The sequence below is a fragment of the Chlamydotis macqueenii genome, chromosome 1, assembly GCF_036417535.1.
Source record: "Chlamydotis macqueenii isolate bChlMac1 chromosome 1, bChlMac1.mat, whole genome shotgun sequence".
Lineage (NCBI taxonomy): Eukaryota > Metazoa > Chordata > Aves > Otidiformes > Otididae > Chlamydotis > Chlamydotis macqueenii.
In genome coordinates this window covers 40,211,484-40,230,885 of record NC_141556.1, presented here as the reverse complement: position 1 = coordinate 40,230,885, position 19,402 = coordinate 40,211,484, and the positions used below count along the sequence as shown (strand labels likewise).

The 19,402-nt window shown below is 39.6% G+C and overlaps 1 protein-coding gene across 1 annotated transcript in view; it reads right to left on the bottom strand.

The window, feature by feature from the left end:
* TRHDE (thyrotropin releasing hormone degrading enzyme) overlaps positions 1 to 19,402 on the bottom strand; it is a 212,520-nt gene that overhangs the window by 35,979 nt on the left and 157,139 nt on the right. Inside the window, exons 11-12 of the mRNA XM_086740041.1 lie at positions 9,170 to 9,303; positions 9,016 to 9,071 (exon numbers count right to left, since the gene is read on the bottom strand). Of these exons, the coding sequence (XP_086596167.1) occupies positions 9,016 to 9,071; positions 9,170 to 9,303 (190 nt within the window). The remainder of the gene's footprint in view (positions 1 to 9,015; positions 9,072 to 9,169; positions 9,304 to 19,402) is intronic.

Sequence of the window (19,402 nt, the reverse complement as noted above, 5' to 3'; positions counted from 1 at the left end):
GTGATTCTATGAAACAGCCCTTCTATTCCTTAAGTTGTCAATGGGCAATGGTATCTATGAGAGCATGTTTGAGCAAATTCAAAATTGAGTTTATTTATTATTATGCACAATACTTTTTCATATCCCTCTTTTTTCCTTTTCTAATATTTATAATTTGCATATCAGTCAGCCAAATTAAATATGTGTTTAAAAGCTAGAAACTTCATATAGAAAGCATAGAAGCTTGATCTTGAAAATACACATACAGTCGGAAATTTGTTTGCCAGAATATCTACAGAATTGGATATTATTTCTGCAAAAGCAATTCACTATAAAAATATTCATAATAAAAGATTCTCTGAAATTCTCATAAACTCTCACCTATTCTCTTATCTCCATTTTACAGAGAGAAAACAGACACAGTTTAAGTGATTTAACCAAGATCACCTAGGAAGTCTATAGCAGAAACAGCATCCCAGGCTTCCCTAGTACCTGTGCAGCGCCTTAGTCATAACACGATCCTTCCTGTCATTGATTTCTGGGTGGAGGAAAACACACTTCTAGCCAAATAGGAAGGAGCTAAACGAACACAACATTGATTCCCAAGACTTCTCTTAAATTTTATCAAGTGAAGGGACCTTAGTGTACAGTTTAAAAAACTACTTTATAAAATCACTAAATGAAGACCAAAAAAACTTGAAACTACAATCTGCACTTTGAATTGAAAAGTTCACCCTGGCAGTTTGTTCTGCTAACCAGATAGAGCATACACTGATGAAGACCAGACCTCCTCTACGCAACAATCCTGGCCAATAGCAACTGGATGAGCCCAAAAAGTAGGATCATTTCTGAGAAGCCATGGCATAGTCAAGTCAAAACAACAGTCAAAGCAGTCAGTAGCCTAAGGTGGCAGACTACTTTGTTTATGTTGATAAGGCAAGAGCATTGTCCTTTCTAGCTAGAAAACTTGATCCTTGCCTTTTATTCATATATCTTTTGTTGATGTTGGGAAAGGACAGGGTGTTTAGAGTAGCACCTCTAGGCCTCTCAGGGTGGCTCGTTGCCACTACTTTGACCAAGGTAGCAGCAGGGTCTTTTGCTCTCCATACTAGTCCTGCCAGACCCTCAGAAAGAAAAGTAATGGGGTTCTGGGATAAGGGTAAGGAGGAAAAAAAGCTGCTTATTGTGAGAGGACAGGTGAGGGAGGTGGCAAAAAGGGCTGACAAGGCAGCTGCAGGGAAGAAAAAGGGCTCTGTAGATGAGAGGAAGGCCCTGGGAACAAATGTATGCTAGGCAGGAGAGGATAGGGCCCCCACAGAATGGCAGAGGTTGTGAGGCTGGACGAAGACTTCCCCCTGCCCCACCGACACATGGATTCCTGAAGCCGTAGTTGCACCTCTCAGCTCCCTTTCCAATACTCAAAGTTGCTAACAAGCCTTCAGCAAGCTCCACTCATGTCACACTCCTCCTCTTGTTTAACTTCAAACTCCAAGTTAAGTGTTCTCTTGAAGTGTAATTCAGACCTGGTTTAATTAATGCTACTGAAACAAATTTCACTGGCTGTTCCCCTCCCGTGTCATTACACAGCGCAGTCCCTGGCATCTGCACTGCAACATGGATACATCCATACTGAGATGACTTCAGAGACCAGCTTGAACAGGCCAAGACCATGGGTTGAAAAGACAACAGGCTAACAACCATTAGCTGAAAATAATTCTTTCACTCCCTTGAAACCAGACTCATGTTTTCCTGACAGTTTATTTTGGGTTCGGCTAAGAATAGAGTTAATGTAGTTTACAAGATAAAACATTACTGCTTGAATAACTCAGAAGTACCAGAAATAATTGAAGCATAGGCAAATTTTGTGGAGATGTGGATTAACATCATCCACTTCTACAGGATAGATGTATACTAGACCAAGACCTACCTCCTGCACTAAACACTGTGCAGAGAACTCAGATCTACAGTTTCTCTTTTGTACATGCTGAAGAGTCTTCTCACACTTCTTCCTTGGCTCTTAGCAGGTTTTTCTATTGTCCAGGATGCTCTCGCAGCACTGCCACTTCCCTGGAATGTGCTGTACAATTTGCTTTACTGCTCTTAGCTACCTAACAGGACTAGATGCACATATGATACATACTACAAAAGCAGAATTGACTTTTAGTGTGCTTACTCTCAAGAATCAATTTGATTCCTCTTGTACGAGCATATGCAAATATTAGCTGAAATGTGTATCCCCACGTAAAGCAGATATCGAGGCTGTGATATGTCACAGAACATATGGACCGATACACAGCATATGGAATGAACGATGGCTACCTTAAAATATTTGTAGCTTTCTATCTTCTCTAAAAAAGGTGCAGCTGCTCTGACCCATTGAGAGAGTATTTATGTCAAAGTAAATCCAACAACTTTTGTAGGATGCCATATCTAAATCAATTGCTGGTGAACCACCACCAAAATCTGCCTGATAGCAAAAGAGAGTTACTATGGCATCTGCTGAAATAATTTAGATGAGGTCTCATTTATTAAAACAGTAAATCTATACCACTATTAATCAAGCGTGATACAAACTATCGATCTAATACTCGCTCCGTTAGGTAGTAGTCAGAGGCACTAATTAAGGGAGCTGCTTAACATATCTGTTGTTTGCCTCTTTGTTGAACTATCAGCAAACGTGACCAGGAGTAATAACGAAGGCTAGAGTTAAACTGCAGTTTATTCATTTAAATGGACCCTATATGATTGTTTATGAATACCCAAGCAAAACAAGGTCAACAACCCTGGATGTGGCTGTTGAAATTTTGAAGCATTTTAAAGTACATTAATTGGGCTAGATGAGAACTTCTGCTTTTGTCACCTCCTTATTATCCAGACCCAGAATTTTAAATGGGCCCTCAAATGCCTTGACTTTTCCTGGCATTACACTGAACAGGACTTTAAGTAACATAAACAAGTGTAACATGCAATCAATTAGCCCAGATATGTTGGAAGACTTCAAATGCTACAATAAATGAAATCTTAATCTCTGGAGAAGGAAAACAACAATGAAGATCACTTCGACTTCATAGTTTAGTTTTGTTATGCACGTATTTCCACCAGAAACTTCAAGAAAACATTCTTCGAATATAGCAGTAATAATTCTGGATTTTATACAGAAACCTCTAGTACAAACCAGAGGCTTAGTTACGACATAACCCTCAGTTTCCAGAAATAAGATAAGTTAATCATTATGGCGGCTGGTGCTGCTTCAGGTAGTGAATGGATGAGATGCTTTTGCCTGAGTGGCAATACTCCACATCCAGGAATTAACTTAAGGAATAAGGAGAGGGTTGGCTTTGACTGGTTGGCTTTTATTTAAAAAAAAACAAAAACAAAAGAAGAGGTCCTAAAGACATGATTTTCTAGATCCTAAAGTCTATACTTGGCTAACTGAGACTTAGTTTTAAAATTAATTTCTCTTTTCAAGTTGGTGAGAAGGTGATCTGGAGTGAGCATTAGCTTACTTCTGTATTTCACTTCTGCAATCAACCTTGGAGTCAAATGCACCAGCTATTAAAGATGAATTTGTGTCAAGGGAGAGAATCTGGATTTATACATCAAAAGGTAGGTTGGCACTGCCTTTTCCCTTACCCTCAGACTTCAGTTTTCTAGAGTCAGCAGAACTCACAGCTTGGAAAGAAGCAAGCCAAGAAGAACTGATTAACAGCAGGAAAACAATCATCATAACTCATAATATATCAGGTTCCTGGTTTTGGCTTGGTGAATGAAATTCTAAGAGAGAGGTTCTCTTATGGAGGCGATAAGAGGACAGCAGGGAAGTCACATAAGTTCACAGATAATTCTGAAGGTATATTTTTTTATCGTTGCTCATTTGTGACATAGCTCTCTATATTTGTGAAGTCTACAAGGGCAGGCTTTTCTGGCCTAAAAAAAATTATCTGAAGAGACTATAGCTCACTCTCCCCCTAATATGTGAAATGAAGTGGACAGCACTCCAACATGGCCATCCATCCCTGGAGCAGAAGAATAATTATTTAACAACACCGCTTAATGCTTTCTCATTAATCCAGTTAAGAAAAAGCTTCTGATAAACACCAAAGAAATGCTGCTAAGAAATATGCAAAAATCACTCTCAAGTTTTATCTTTGGCCTTTGTTAATGTGTAACCAATGAGAGTGTACTCCTGACATGCACTGCACTGTCACTAGGCCTATGACCCACCCGAAAGGAAACCATCAGGAAAATCTGAGTATCCGAGGAACTCCACCAGTATCTCTTCAACTGGAGAACAGAAGACAAGATATTAATCGTTAGCAAGATAGATTGTCAGCACAAAAAAAACCACCACAGTTTCCTGAGCAACTGGCATGCAAGCCAAGCACCTGCCACCGTAACATGGTAAGCTGACTACAGCGCAGGCAGGATCAAAGGAGTATGAGGTATGAGATACACATTAGGTTTCAAGAGACAAAACTGATGGATTATTCCAGAACTGTAAAGAACAACAACTATTCAGGACGACAATAAAATAGGTACCCACAGTCACATCTGATCCAACACTGATTAACACTGAATAGAAACTAAACCTATTTCTTTGACATAATATTGGATTAAGTCAACCAGTTAAATTAGGGGAAGTAAATATGAAGATTTAGAGCCCAGCAAGGAAAAACTAGGGGTGACACAACATCCCTGACATTAGGAGGATAATTTATTTTATCCTATGTGGTTAAGTGGCTTTGAGAGGTCAGGTGCACATTTCTCTCCACTAGCTGTCAGTGCACTGCAAGGTGACAAGCTCAGATTTACAGGTGTACCTTTGGGATGCCTAAAGTAAAGCAGGAGGCATCCCACCTCACATACTCACTAACTGACCCCTTATCCTAAGGAAAGAGAAAGACAAAAGAAGCTGACAACATTACTCACACTCTCAAGAAACAGTAGGATCTTTGATATTTCCTGTGACACTACTTACTGGAGCTATTTGAACTGCCCTCTGCTCAGTTTAAGCTTAGAAGAGAACTACAATTCTATTTGTCTTCTCTCAGCTTTCTCAGTGAACACATCCCATTTACTAGAATCAACATATTTTCAAATTGTACTGAAATTTCACACAGAACATCCTCAAAATATAAAAGATCTTCAAGAAGAAGGGAAGAGAGAGTGCCAAAGTGCTGTTCTTGCTTAAGAATTTGAGGTGTGTATTTCCATAAGCTATGTTACTGTCAAGACTATAGCTCTGCAGATCCTCAGGGCCTGGAGGACAGCTGAGAACAGAATTATGCTTAAATATGTGAAAAACAAACAAGCTTGAGAGAATTCAAACACACCAGGCAAGCTGTAGCTTTCTTTTATTGTTATTATTCAATTCAACTCTGCTTGATTAATTTTATGGAATTAAAATAGACCAAGAAGGAAGAAGGAGAAATAAACTTCCATATAAAATGGGCAAAACTTTATGAAATTAAAGTTATAAAGCTTAAAATACACCTTGGAGGTATCAATTCATTTATGTTTTTTAGTTTTGAGAAAGCATTATACTGGACAGTAAAAGGATAATAAACATTTTGGAGGAATGAAATCAAACACATCTTTAAAAAAAAAAAAATTTAATGCTCCAAAATAATTGATACAGGCATTCTTTTAATCTTTCTCCAGATCTAAATAGTATTAAATGTTACTAAAGATAAGACCTGTACTTGTTCCACAAACAAAATTAGTTAGCAGTACAACTACACAGAAATATCATATTAGGACATACCACATTAGGACAGTGGAAAAACTGAGTCAAACCCTTCTGGTGTGGAATGGACATCATCTGTATTAAGTTCAACAACATATCAGGCAGTACTTCAGAAGTTTCTAAGAAGGAAGTGTATTTTGAAGAAATACAGTTTCTTCAGTGCAGTAAAAACAACTGTTTAAGTTAGAAATTCTTTTAAAAATGACCAGCATGAATTTAAGAAGTTATCTTCTCATTTTTACGTTATTTTATCACTGAAAATAATAGCCAAGGATTAAAATAAAAGTATGTCTTCCACAGTTCTCTTCTCTTTCTCAAAATGTGTATGTTTTTAGTGGTAGACACGAAGATAACACATCAGTGCAACTAGGGACCACAAGTGAGGACTGAATTACCTTTAAAAACAGGCAGTCTTCTCAGAAGTCAGGCCTAAACTACCAATTACTACCTTTCTGCCTGGTTCAGTAAGGTTACTCACCTTTTCTCATGTCACAGTCAGAGATAATCGTATGTGTTTAATCTCTCCATCACGTAACATGGTATGGGCAGGGAGAAGCAAACGCTGTGCTTTCAGAGACAAGACTGAATCAGTACTGTGTCCACAAGGCAGGTAACATCCAAACCATGGTACCACTCCCAAAGAAAGTGAAGCAACTTTCTGCACTGTGCCTCACAGCCAAGGCAGGGAGAAGCTAAGTCGCTTCTAGATTGACGGTGTTCTTCTTAACACTGTCTTTTTGAGGAAATTGAAAGGGTCTCTGATTTTGATAGCCCTTGGAGCTTGTTTTAGGAACGCTGCTGTGTTACGTCAGAGCACCCAACACTGCAGGGGCAGCTCAGCCGCACTGCAGCTTCAGTGTGCAATTCCCCATTGCTTGTCCCAGAAAGAGTTTTTCCATCTGATTTCATACTCCCAGAAGTTCAGGCACTCTGTCATCAAGGCCTGCCTCCATCACACTCCTAACAGTTTCTGAATGCCTCTCTAGTCCTACTCATGATAAAGGAACACAGCAAGGATTAGGCCTATTCCTGGTCCTTCTTTGTCTGGAAGAGGGGAAATGAACACAAAAAAAATCCCAAACTCTTCTTAAAAAGGTACCATATAGTCAGCTAACCAATTAGACTAACTCCAGTGTCACTATCATTGTTTGGATTTTTTTTTAATAGGAAAGATAATAGATGAATACTGTACAAAAGATCAACAAAAAGTATACCCTGCATGGCAAGTTTAGCCAAGCCAACATATCTTACTGTTGCTCTTGAAATATAAAGCATAAATCTACCGCTTGCAAACATGCAGGTCTTTTCTCCACCCAGACTGGCTTGTAAGGCATGTACGTACTCAAGGTAAGACTACTGACTTGAGTCAGTGCAGAAAGAAACAGGAATCTAGCTACGTATCCCCGCTGGAAGAATATTTCTCCATTAGTTATATCTATGTATGCACATGTGTATACACTGTAAATATTTAGCTCAACTACTCTTTGTAGCATGAGTAGCAAATGCAGCAGCAATCTGCTGCAGCTCATCGTTAACTAAATAAAGTCAAGTTTTTACAACGTGAAATCTTGTGATTCTAGTTATCTCCAAAAAAGCAACAGGATCCACTATCATCATAAAACTGTTCTGGAAAGCAAGTGAGGAATGCTTTAGTCATTGAATCTCTGGATGGCTTTTAGGTAGATGAAACTAGGCCAGACAATGCAAGTTGGGCCTTTAATAAAGATCTTGCCTTTATGCTTCATGAACAAGACAACCTAGAGTACTGGCTCAGTACTGACTCAAGAAAAACATTCACCTACAAGAACTGATCTAAGAAACAGCTTTTTTTTTTTCAGCGTTTAGATTTTCAAGGAAGTCTAGCCACATCTGAGTGCGTTCAATACATGGAAAAAGAACAAAGTGCCACAGCGATTCTGTGTAACTGCACACTACCTCTGTAAGGCGCCAAGACCAAATAAAATTGGAACAGACTGTCACATTACTGAACATTTAGTAGTTCTTCTAATAGTCTAGATATTTCAGAATACTCCACAATATTCTACCAGCCAGAAAGTAAACTATCACTGAAGTCTGAAGTGATGACCTATTTCTACTCCTTTACTGTTGCCAATGGGAAGATGCCACAAGGCAAGAACGAAGGGCAGTGCAAAAAGCAAATGGATTCTCCTTCTCTCTCCATGATGCCGCCTTCTCTACTACATCTCTGGACTGTTAAGTAAGGGCTAACCACTAGTTTATGTCATATATTCAGTCTAGCATTGGCAGCAGGAACAGAGTGGTAGGGCACACAATTGTGTTTTACTGCAGTGACTCTGGAACATCACTGAGCCATAATTTCTCTGTGACACTGTGCCTGAATCTCAAACATCTCTGGTGACCGTTTGCAGTGAAATGTACCTCAGTACTGACAATTCTTGCAAGTCTCTGCTCAAATATGGCTATAAATACACTAGCAAACAGAACAGACAATAGTATCAAGAATTTTTTTCATGCTGTCTTTGACATCACAGTGTTTTACTGATGCACTATTCGCAGGTACGTCAAGAATCAAAAAGTTTGAAATATTCTACTAGTTTAGTCTCATTTTACACTTTCACCACCAACAAATTGGATGTCCTGATTTCAAAATGAGGACAATTCCACCACCTCAATTCATAAAGAAGGCATTACCTATACAGTACTGTATTTGTTAATTATTAACTCTGATCACAGTAAAAGACAAAACGTTGAATAAATTCCAGTTCCAACGGAACTCTGATTTTCCATTCTGCATGAAAAACATCATGCAGAAAAAGAGTCTGTTCTAGCAGATTAGAAGAAAATAAAGATATCGGAAAAATCATATAACAGTACAAATCAGGGTAAAAAAAAAGTTCCTGAAGCTTAAAGGTGCCTTCCATCACAAATAACATATGGCACAAGCGTCAGTTATAAAAAAAGGAGAGGTGGGGCACTAGAGAGAAACAAAAGGAAAAAACCTTCATTCATTAGAGAAAGAGGAAAAAGATTATTTAACTCCAGAGTGTTAAATTGAACTTGCTGCAAAATTGATCAGACCTCTCCAAACTTGGAAATACCCTACGGCAATTATTGATCAAGAGCAGTGAATATGCTACAGACCATGTTTATGAGCCATACAAAAAAAAAATAAATAAAAGGGAGCAGAAAAGAGCCAAAGTGTGTTTTAAACATATTTAACTTTGAAACATACTCAACTGCTGAGTTAATGATTTCATGAGTTATTGCAACAATGTGTATGAAGATAGATTATCTTCAGGAAAACATACCTGGCTAGATTGAATGCATCATCGATCAAGCTTGCGCGATTACTGACAGAGATAACCTGTGAGGGGCAAGCACAAAAATTGAACCATTTAGGGTGATGAAACAGTGAAGGTTTACCTATCAAAGTAGATTTTAGGGATGAGAAGAGGAACTTACCTCATGGTTCCTTGTTAGCTGATTAATTAGAAGCCTCCAATTCCTAATATCATAATTAACTCTGAAGTAGCCAGTCTGGTTGATGTTCCCCAGCAACCAACTTGTCTCTTCCAAAGCAGGAATTCTGTGGTGTTCTGGAAACAAAAGAACAAGATGGGAAGGGGACTTGGTTTCAAATTTTAAAATTCTGAATTTTTTTTGTTCTTTAAATATCCATTAAGGCAGTAAAATTAATTCAAACATTAACAAAAACATTGTGTTTGATTAACAATTTCCTTTATCTGCTCTGATGTAGAAAGACAGCAGTTGACATTCCTATGGAGATATTTTACCCACACAGAACTCCAAGGGTGTTTTTTTTCGGGTAAATAGTATTTATATGAGAGGTGCCCATTTTAGGTCTGGTACTCTGATTCTAGCCATGCAAAAATAGCTTTCTACAACCATAACTCAAATAATTCAATGGATGTGCTAGAGAGGACTAAACCTGTGATGAAAAAAAAAATAAATAAATTCTTAAGTGTTTCTGCATGTAGTTGATGAAGCTTTTATATTGGATTTTAAATTAAAGTATTTCCAGTTGTACAGCTTCTAGCTACTAACAACTGAGAGGCTCCCCTTCAGAGCTACACCAATTAACCTTACATCAACTAACCTGTTCTTCCTCTTTCCCCTCTTTTTAAGTAATCACTTTGGGGCTGAAAGTCTAAATTTATTCCAGTATTTGTACAAGCTAGAAGTCAGGCCGTCCACAACTATTTGCAGGACTAGGGATTTCAACAACAAAACCACTCCAAATTCACGACACACACTTCTTTCACCACAGAAAGAATCATCACGGAATGAAGCCTCAGGCTTCAATGTGTCTTGAAGAAGCCTTCAGTCTAATAAATTATTCTGACAAAACTGATCATGAACCAGAACTCACTAAAAATTCAGCAACATTTTTTCTACTATAATAAAATTAGTTTGTACACTGTTGACAAAAGGAACAGTCTTCTCATGCATTTTTAAACATAAAAAAGAAATTTGTTTTAAATGTAATTCCATCAGGGAATTGTTTGGTGTGCTTGAATTCCCTGAAAGTAATGAATGGGGAAAAAAAGTTAACAATATGGTCTTAACAATTCACATGTACTATCTACTACCTCGACTTACTAAAGAAATTGATTTGTTTCAGCCTTTCTTACGAAAAAGTAATTTCAGAGGAAATAATAAATGACTAGGACTACAGATAAAAGTTATGCTTCTCTAAATATCCCTAGCAAACACACAAATAACTATCATTTTAAGGTGCAAAAAATACAAAAACAGCAAGACCCCAATTCTAAACCCACCTACTTATATGTTTAACTTTAAATTCATGGAGTTGTGTTATGCACACGAATTCAGATAAAAAGCTGCAGGATTAAAAAAAGAAAGTCCTCTTCTCACCTAGGTAGTTCTGACATCATTAAAATCTCTTTAAAATAGACATCTTAGAAATATTAAGCTATTGCTCCTGCAATATTCTTATTACTCTTTTAGGTTTTGTCTAACTGATTTGCACCAGTTCCATTTAATTATTCTACATAAACAATTGAGAAAAAAAAAAACAGACCTCTGGTTTTAGTTAAAATATTTATTATATCCATTTAGTTATCTGTGGTAAAGCGCCACACAGATACATTCTTTAGGAGCCAACATATCCTGCAGAAATGGGACTGAGTGAGAAAACCAGAATTAAGTCCTATAACTGTGGGCTTCCCAAGTTTTCATACTATCAAAGCACCTAAGCTGCTTTTGTCATACAATCTGATTTGGAACAAGGTTTTAACACTGGGTGTCTTTTCGTCCACAGGAGTCTGTTAAACACTGGGCTATATAGCTCAGCTAATAAGCAAACTAAGCAAACTCTCTTAGACTGCTATACTGAAGTTGCTCCTTTGTTTAAACCCTTTTTTCACTGGACTTGAATTCAGAATCACCCAGTTTCCCTAGCCTACTTCCAGAAGACTTGAATCCTGGGACCTGTGTAAATCACTGAATCTTATACAAAGGAAAACATTACTGTAGAAAGACCATCAAAGATTGTAATAACTTGCAGCACAGTGATAAAAGCACTTTCTCAGAACAGATTTGGATCAAATATGTGCTGTAAAACAGGGAGTGAAGAAATTTGAACCTGGATCTACCCCATCCTCCTTAGTTTACTCGGTGTGGTGCTGTGAATACAGCCTGCCACCTCTATATCTCAGCTATGTTCCTTCATCAACCTAGTGTGTTTCTTAAGAGCAACAGCAAAAATACCCACTTCTCTATCTAGGAGAGACTGACAATGGAAACGATGACTTTTAGAAATTCCCTGGGTCTTCAGGCCTGGTACAAATTCCTACCAGGTTAACCCAGTACTGCTCGCTGCCCACGACCATCTGTTGCAAACTAACCACCAAACGCCAGCATCACTGAAAGTAGTGACTTGCAACTGGTTTATCAGCACCTTTATGACACCTAAAAATGTATCAAACAGGCTATGAGCACACATTAATCAATACCTGGGTAAATATATTCAATGAAAATTTTCAAAATCAGATGTAATATAAAACTACACATATTTGTTGTTGTTTGAGTATTTGTATTAAATTTTGATCTCCGAAGTGAGGAAATTACTTATGCTTTAATAGAGTACTGAATGATACATGCCAGTCAAATATGACAAGTTGAAAATAACCTATTTCACAAGTAACAGCTGTGCAACACCTCCCACACATATTGCTTTAACAGAGAATAGTATCTTTTCAAAGCTCAATGGTATTATTGCTGTTTTGCTCAGTTTAAATCCAACCATAACCCCTTGCTATTATTTTTTGAGAATATCACTCATGTGCCGACCTTCTCCTGAAATACAGGACAGGAGTCTTTCACATCTTTCCAGCTCATATAAGCAGGTGGTTATTTTGAGGGACTGTCTGATTCATGTGATTCACACAGTTCTATATAATTTACTGGAATTTGATGTTTGAGTCTGTCAATTCTCATGCCTTCCTATAAAATAAAATCTTTCTTTTGGTGATTATAGTACTGAAAATTTCTATACATCTGGGCAATTTCTCTGCTTACCACAAACACATTTATTAGTTTCCTGTTAAAAGTATTGCAGCTAGGGACAAGGTAGTCATTCAGTGTTAAACCCTATATTAAACCATTCATGACTTTCTAAACAACAACAAAGATTTCATTTCAGAAGAAATCTATCTTTGATGGGTTTAGTTCATCTCTTAAAACTCAATCTAAAATATATATACAGCTGTATTTGAGATTAAAGAGATTTTTTTTTTATCTTCTTCCATCAGAAAGTGTTTTGCCTTGGTCATATTTTGTCTGGATACCTCTAGAAAATAACACTGCTCTGAAACTTCCAGTTTTGCCACATACATATAGGAGGAAATGGTTAAATTTTATGACATTTGTTTTGAAGTAAGAAAATCAGTTAGGGTCTGATTCTCATTTTCTCTGCTCTGGAAGTGTGAGACAGTCCTCCAGCTGGTGCTAACTGCACGTGGCTTGAAGTTCTGAGCTCTCCCAGCTCTCGACCAAGTTCAACTCCATCGAAACCAGCAGGAACGACGGAAGTCTGCCACTCCACATGGCAACATAAGTGCGTTGTGAGACAGGTCTGGGAGAAGGGCATTCCTCTGCAAGATACTACTCCAATGCTGACAACAGCGTGGGCTAAACACAGTTCTACTACCGTTCCAAGTGTTGAGACTCACTGTTGTTATTTTAACTCTTCATTTCACACAACACCTAGCATACTAGGAAATTGGTTTATGCTGATAGAATCCTTAGTGGGAGAACTGACTCCATTTTCTTGCAAAAACAACTGCACAAGAGTAGCACAATTTCATGCCAACATCAGCAAGTGAAATTTTTCTGACGAAGAAAATGTTCCATGAGGAATTTCATCACAATCACAATGTTTTGTGAAAAGATACTGGCTTTAATTAAATTCTGCAAATCTTTTTGCAAGCATTTTTCATATGAGGAGAAGGTAAACCAGAAGAAAAACTTTGTTCCATCTCAGGTTGCCATAGCTCCACATTGAAAACAAATGTTTTGGTATAGTGAACAATGCAAAAAACGGAGCACATTGGCAAATGTGATCATGTTCTGTCTCACATACTCTTTCCTCAGATTACCCTTCCATCCATTAACATTCCTATATGAGGGAACTGCTAACGTCTAAGGTGGTACACAATGGAAGCAGCAGTCTTCTGTTAGGATCTTTGCTCAGTTGTTGGGATAAGGGGAGTAATTCCGCCTCACTCTGTCAAAACAGTGCCAGGATTTCAGACCTTGTATTCCTGGTCCTCACTACAGCTGGCTAAAGTTGTAAAGCGAGACGTATATATTTATTTTACTTCACAGTGTTTCCCTTCCTCCTGCTTTTGAATGATAAAAGAGTGGAGTGTGGAAGGAACATGGGTCAAACTCAGCACCTGAGTCTCAGAAAGGAAAAGAAAAGGTATTTTTCTAATGCTGCACTAATGCTCTGTTTCCCAGTGGGCAGTCAGCAAACCCCAGCTCAGAAGCAGCTGTCTTCTACAAAATACTTCATGGAGGAGAATCAGGCTGTCAAGGGGCTTACAGTTAAAGTAGAGATCATCTAGTAGGAGGTGGCATAATATAGTAAGTTGGAGCTTGCTGTTTGGAAGGCAATTGCCCTGTTGAGCTTTATTTCCATCATCTCATGGCAATCCTGTGGAGATACTAAGAGGGGTCTGAATGAGAGTCACTTTACCAGAGGGAGGGACATCCATCAAGTGAATATTTCCCCGGGACATAACAAATCCGTCAAGGTACAGGAAGTTGGGATGGAAAGGGCAAGGAGGCAGACTGTAAAGCTGCGCCAGTCAGTTCAGCAGCACTTGCTGAGTTGCATGGAGATGTTTCCTACCTGGAGCCTAAGCGCCAGAAAAATCATGCCCAGGGAATAGCAAGTACACCTTTGTCCAAAGTCTTGCTCACCCATTTGAAATGAATGCTACCTAAACCTTCTCGCTTGAGGTTAAGGTCACTTCTCCTGGATTTGCAGAAACACTACAGGTGAGCCTCTGCTTCCACACTTAGTACACCTTCAGCAGTAATCTCCAACATTTTCCCGCAAGCCCTGCTAAGTAGTCGTTTTGTGGGAATGGGCTGAGTTCAAACCTGGTCCTTGACTTTTTACCCACTACTGATTTGGGGCAGATCCCAAAACACTGTGGACATTATGTTCATACATCATCACAGTGACCACAAAAGAGGCAACTTCTCTAGGAGAAACAGCAACAAGCCCTGGATCTATGTCAGAGCTGAAGTCAGAGCAGAGTTTTTGAAGTCACCAATGACTTCCACAGTGCCAGTGAAATCTATCATTCAGCAGACCTGCAAGACAAAGAGCAGTGCAGTGTCACAAAGTGCACTGCAGACATCCCAGTGTGATATCTCTAACCTCAGCATGGATTGGACAGCTAATCATGAGATGTCTTCTTTATTTGTGACTGGTTTAGTTTTCAGAGGTTTAACAGCTCTCACTTGCCTGAAGCAGAATGGCCTTATCCATGGCTATGGACAGTGAACAGAGAAGAAGGTGCTGGTGACATATCTGAGCAACACTCTGAGAGCAAGAGAGATAGCTCCATTTTACATACCCAGACAAACTGAGCCAGTAAAAGGGTCATCTGATGGCTAGTATATGAACTGGTGAGTAGAAAAATCATTACATAAATGCTATGGCTTACTGGGTAAGGAGGAGAGAGACAGGTAGAAGCCCCTGCAAAATGAAAACCTTCCAAAACTATGACTTCATACTTTCAACAAAGAGGTGTGAAGAGCTACATTGAATATGAAACATCTTGGAAATGATGCACTTTGTCAGACAAGTTGCCAAGGCCTAACACTGTCCTCTCTACAGCATTTGTTGCAAGGGCAGATCGTGCCTGACCAATTTGGTGGCCTTCTATGACGGGGTAACAGCATCGGTGGACAAGGGATGAGCAACGGATATCATCTACCTGGACTTGTGCAAAGCTTTTGACACTGTCCCACATGACATCCTTCTCTCTAAACTAGAGAGACATGGGTTTGATGGATGGACCACTTGGTGGATAAGGAGTTGGATGGATGGCCGCACTCAGAGAGTGGTGATTAACGGCTCAATGTCCATGTGGAGACCGGTCACGAGTGGTGTTCCTAAGGGGTCCGTGTTGGGCCCAGCCCTGTTCAATATCTTTGTCGGCGACATGGACAGTGGGATAGAGTGCACCCTCAGCAAGTTTGCCGATGACACCAAGCTGTGTGGTGCCGTCGACACGCTGGAAGGGAGGGATGCCATCCAGAGGGACCTGGACAGGCTGGAGAGGTGGGCCCGTGCCAACCTCATGAAGTTCAGCCAGGCCAAGTGCAAGGTCCTGCACATGGGTCATGGCAATCCCAAGCATAAATACAGATTGGGTGGGGAATGGATTGAGAGCAGCCCTGAGGAGAAGGACTTGGGAATGCTGGTGGACAAGAAGCTTAACATGAGCAGGCAATGCGCCCTTGCGGCCCAGAAGGCCAACCGCATCCTGGGCTGCATCAAGAGAAGCATGGCCAGCAGGTCGAAGGAGGTGATTCTCCCCCTCTACTTTGCTCTTATGAGACCCCACCTGGAGTACTGTGTCCAGTTCTGGAGCCCCCAACATCAGAAGGACATGGACCAGTTGGAGAAGGTCCAGAGGAGGGCCACAAAGATGATAAAAGGGCTGGAGCACCTTTCCTATGAGGACAGGCTGAGAGAGTTGGGGCTGTTCAGCCTGGAGAAGAGGAGGCTCCAGGGAGACCTTATAGCAGTCTTCCAATACCTCAAGGGGGCTAGTAAGAAAGATGGGGAGAGGCTGTTCAGTAGGGCCTGTTGTTATAGGACATGGGGTAATGGTTTTAAAATAGAGAGAGGTAGATTTAGATTGGATATTAGGAAAAATTTTTTTACAATGAGGGTTGTAGAACACTGGAACAGGTTGTCCAGACAGGTGGTGGAAGCCCCATCCCTGGAAACGTTCAAGGCCAGGCTGGATGAGGCTCTGAGCAACCTGATCTAGTCAGGGCTGTCCCTGCTCCTTGCAGAGGGGTTGGACTAGATGACCTTTGAAGGTCCCTTCCAACTCTAACCATTCTATGATTCTATGATTCTATGAATTACATCTCAAAAAGACACTGCATAGTTGGAATTTCCAGTGTGTCCCTTCACCTTGGTTTTGTGAAGAGTGGACAGAATAAGTTCTGTTGCCAGCATTTAGGACAATCTGCAATTATCTGAACTAATCCAGCTCAGCACATTAAACGATTAGAGATCTGCATGCTGCACTAGTATGTAACCAGACATGGCCACAATGAGTAGAGAGCAGCAACCCAAGCATCCTACATTCAGTGGCTCTCACAAGACTGGACAGCTGCCTCTTAGCCCTTGCTTGTGAAAATGCCAATCGGCATCCTAAAATACCTTGATGGAGTCACAGGCACGGTAGCAAAGAGGATGCAAAAATCAATAATCCTCTTTCTTGTCCTTCTAGCTGTACATGAAGGAAGAGACTTTTCAACCAGTAAATAACCATGCCTGTTGAACTCTCGTGCAAAGTAAGGGGGGTACTCCCCTGGGAATTTGTTATGTAAACTACAACAAAAAAAAATGAACATTTATTGATGGCAATATATGTAGCTAGTTCAAAACTGCTATGGTTTCATTTCTCTCAGGTAACACACAGACAAGGTCAATTTCGCTGAAAAAATTAAGTGATATGCCAAGATGTCATAATGGTAGTCATTAACATGAACCCCCTTCATCGTTGGCAGCTGAAATGAAGTATGTGATCAGTATCACATGACAGACCAGACCATTCATCGTCTCCTATCCACTCTTCAGGTTACACCAGAAGCTTCTTTAGCACAGTAGTTTAGTCAACAAGAAGGAAATGCCTGCTCCTTCCTAAAGAGGGCATGGAAATTATCCTCTTGAACAGCATTTCCTCCAAATTTGATTTGAGTACCCACATTAAATTAAACTCACTTGAAGAACAATGTGACCACTCCCAGTCTTCCAAATACCCTCTGGAGTAGTTTGTTTCACCTCCAGCTTGCAGGGTTGTTCCCAGACTACTACTCGCTGAGACAACACTGAAACTGTGGCCTCTGCACAACAGAAAGTCTTCAGGATTCTTCCTGTCCACAAGAATCAATCCTGGAAATTGTCCTTTCCAGTCTCAGAATCCCTCCCATATCCCCATGAAACAAACATACCAGCTGTAGAAAATCTCCAGGAGTATCATAAAATCATCTATACCAGCCCAAATAGATAACAGCACGTGCAATGAAACATACATTGATTACATCCAGGGATGTTCTTACTGATTTTTTTACATTGAGGAATTTTCCAGCTGAGCTAGACAACAATAAGTAGCAGAAAGAGGACATCCTTGCTGTAGTCATAAGTTTACAGTTTCAATTTCAATGAGGCACAGCAAGTGAGTGAGTGAGAAACTAATGAGGAAGGACAAGGATAATGACAATAGATCACAGTGGCATTGATTCACTGCACAGGAAACTGATGACTCAAAAAGGTTCCGCTTTAATTTCTATGTGGCAGCTACCCCAAAATCATTGCTCATACTGGCCATCATTAGTTTGTGGATTTCTTGAAGGCATTCCAACAGGAGTACTAGATCTTAAAAGAGTGGGTACTGGTTTTATGTGGGTACTGGTTTTTTTTTGTTCCTCCACAGCACTCTGCAAGTAAAAGGCCATGAGGAAGCAACTGTGCAGATAATAGTGATATACTGAACTTTGAAGGCAGGAGTGAAGGGAAGGAGGCATGCATGTACAACCTAATGAGATGAAATGAGATGTGATGATCAACTCTCTCTGAAGTCAGTGGGAATCTTTCTATTAACTTCAATGAGAGTTCAATCAAGCCCTAAAGAACAAAAGTAGAGCGGGTCATTAAGTGCAAACAGGTTTTGAAGTATTCCAGGGGTGCTAATAATAAAAGTAGAGCCAATGCGACACATTTCTGCAAAGTGAGGCAGCATCTCTATGCTCTGGCCGGAGTACATTTTCCTGGTATGAAAAGTGCCCTGGTCCCAAGCATTTCTAGATCATTATCTCATGGGAGCAGTGTAAAACATGTTAGGTTCTGATCAGGGCAAAGAAACACGTACCTTATACCACTAGAAAACTGGGATACTCAGATTTCCACTGATAGTGCACCATTCATTTCTAGTCCTGCTGGCTGCTAAGCTCTATGGAACTACTATCTTTTAGTGACTTATAAAAGAGAAAAAAAAAGGAAAAAAAAAAAACAACCAAAGGTTCACACAGGCTTGACTCCGTCCTCTCTCCAGTTAAACTTCTATCCGAGGGAAACTTCTATACCCTTCTAATTTTACAAGAAGGGGTCAGTTCTCCCTCTACAGCCCATGCGTCAAAGGGATGCTTGAATCCTTCTTTTCCTTTCCATATAATCACTCTATTCAAGTCTCCACATTTCTTCCCTCACTCTCTTCATTTCCAGTCCAAAACTGTCAGCTGATGTAGCATGAACTGCTAAGGAAATAGAGAAATATTTCATGAAATGCCTATGGTGAGATTCCTTTTTTAGGTTATTAAAAAACCACTGTTATCTAGCCCTAGCTGTCCTTGGGACAATAACTATTATAATCATGTAGAAACTCAGGAGGGAGAAAATAAGTAGTAAGCAGAATAATGCACTTTTGAGGTCCAGCAGGTGGTTATCTAATAGAGAGAAGAAATACTTTGATAGATCAATAAGGAAACTTTTTAATGACAGTAAACATTTCTTAGTCTTGGTTCAGATTATGGATTGGAGTTAAAATGCCAGAATTCGAAAGACTTTGCATTTACTAAGTCATACTCATCAGATGCTTTGCTATAAAAATATTAAATTTAACTTTCACCAATCAATAAAGTGAATTGCATTCATCAATGATTTGATACATGTTGCTAAATATAAAATACTTAGCACTTAGGTACACATCTCTATGTAAAAGCTTTTCATTATACTGTCTAACTTCTGTGATAATTATAAATCTTGCTTGTTCCTCATCCTTCATTCCTCCTCCCTCCCTTCCCAACTGTCCTTTTTTTGTAATTCATTTCAAGTAGCTAAAACTGGGTGCAGAGCAACTAAACAGTTATCTAGGATCAATTCCAAATAAACAG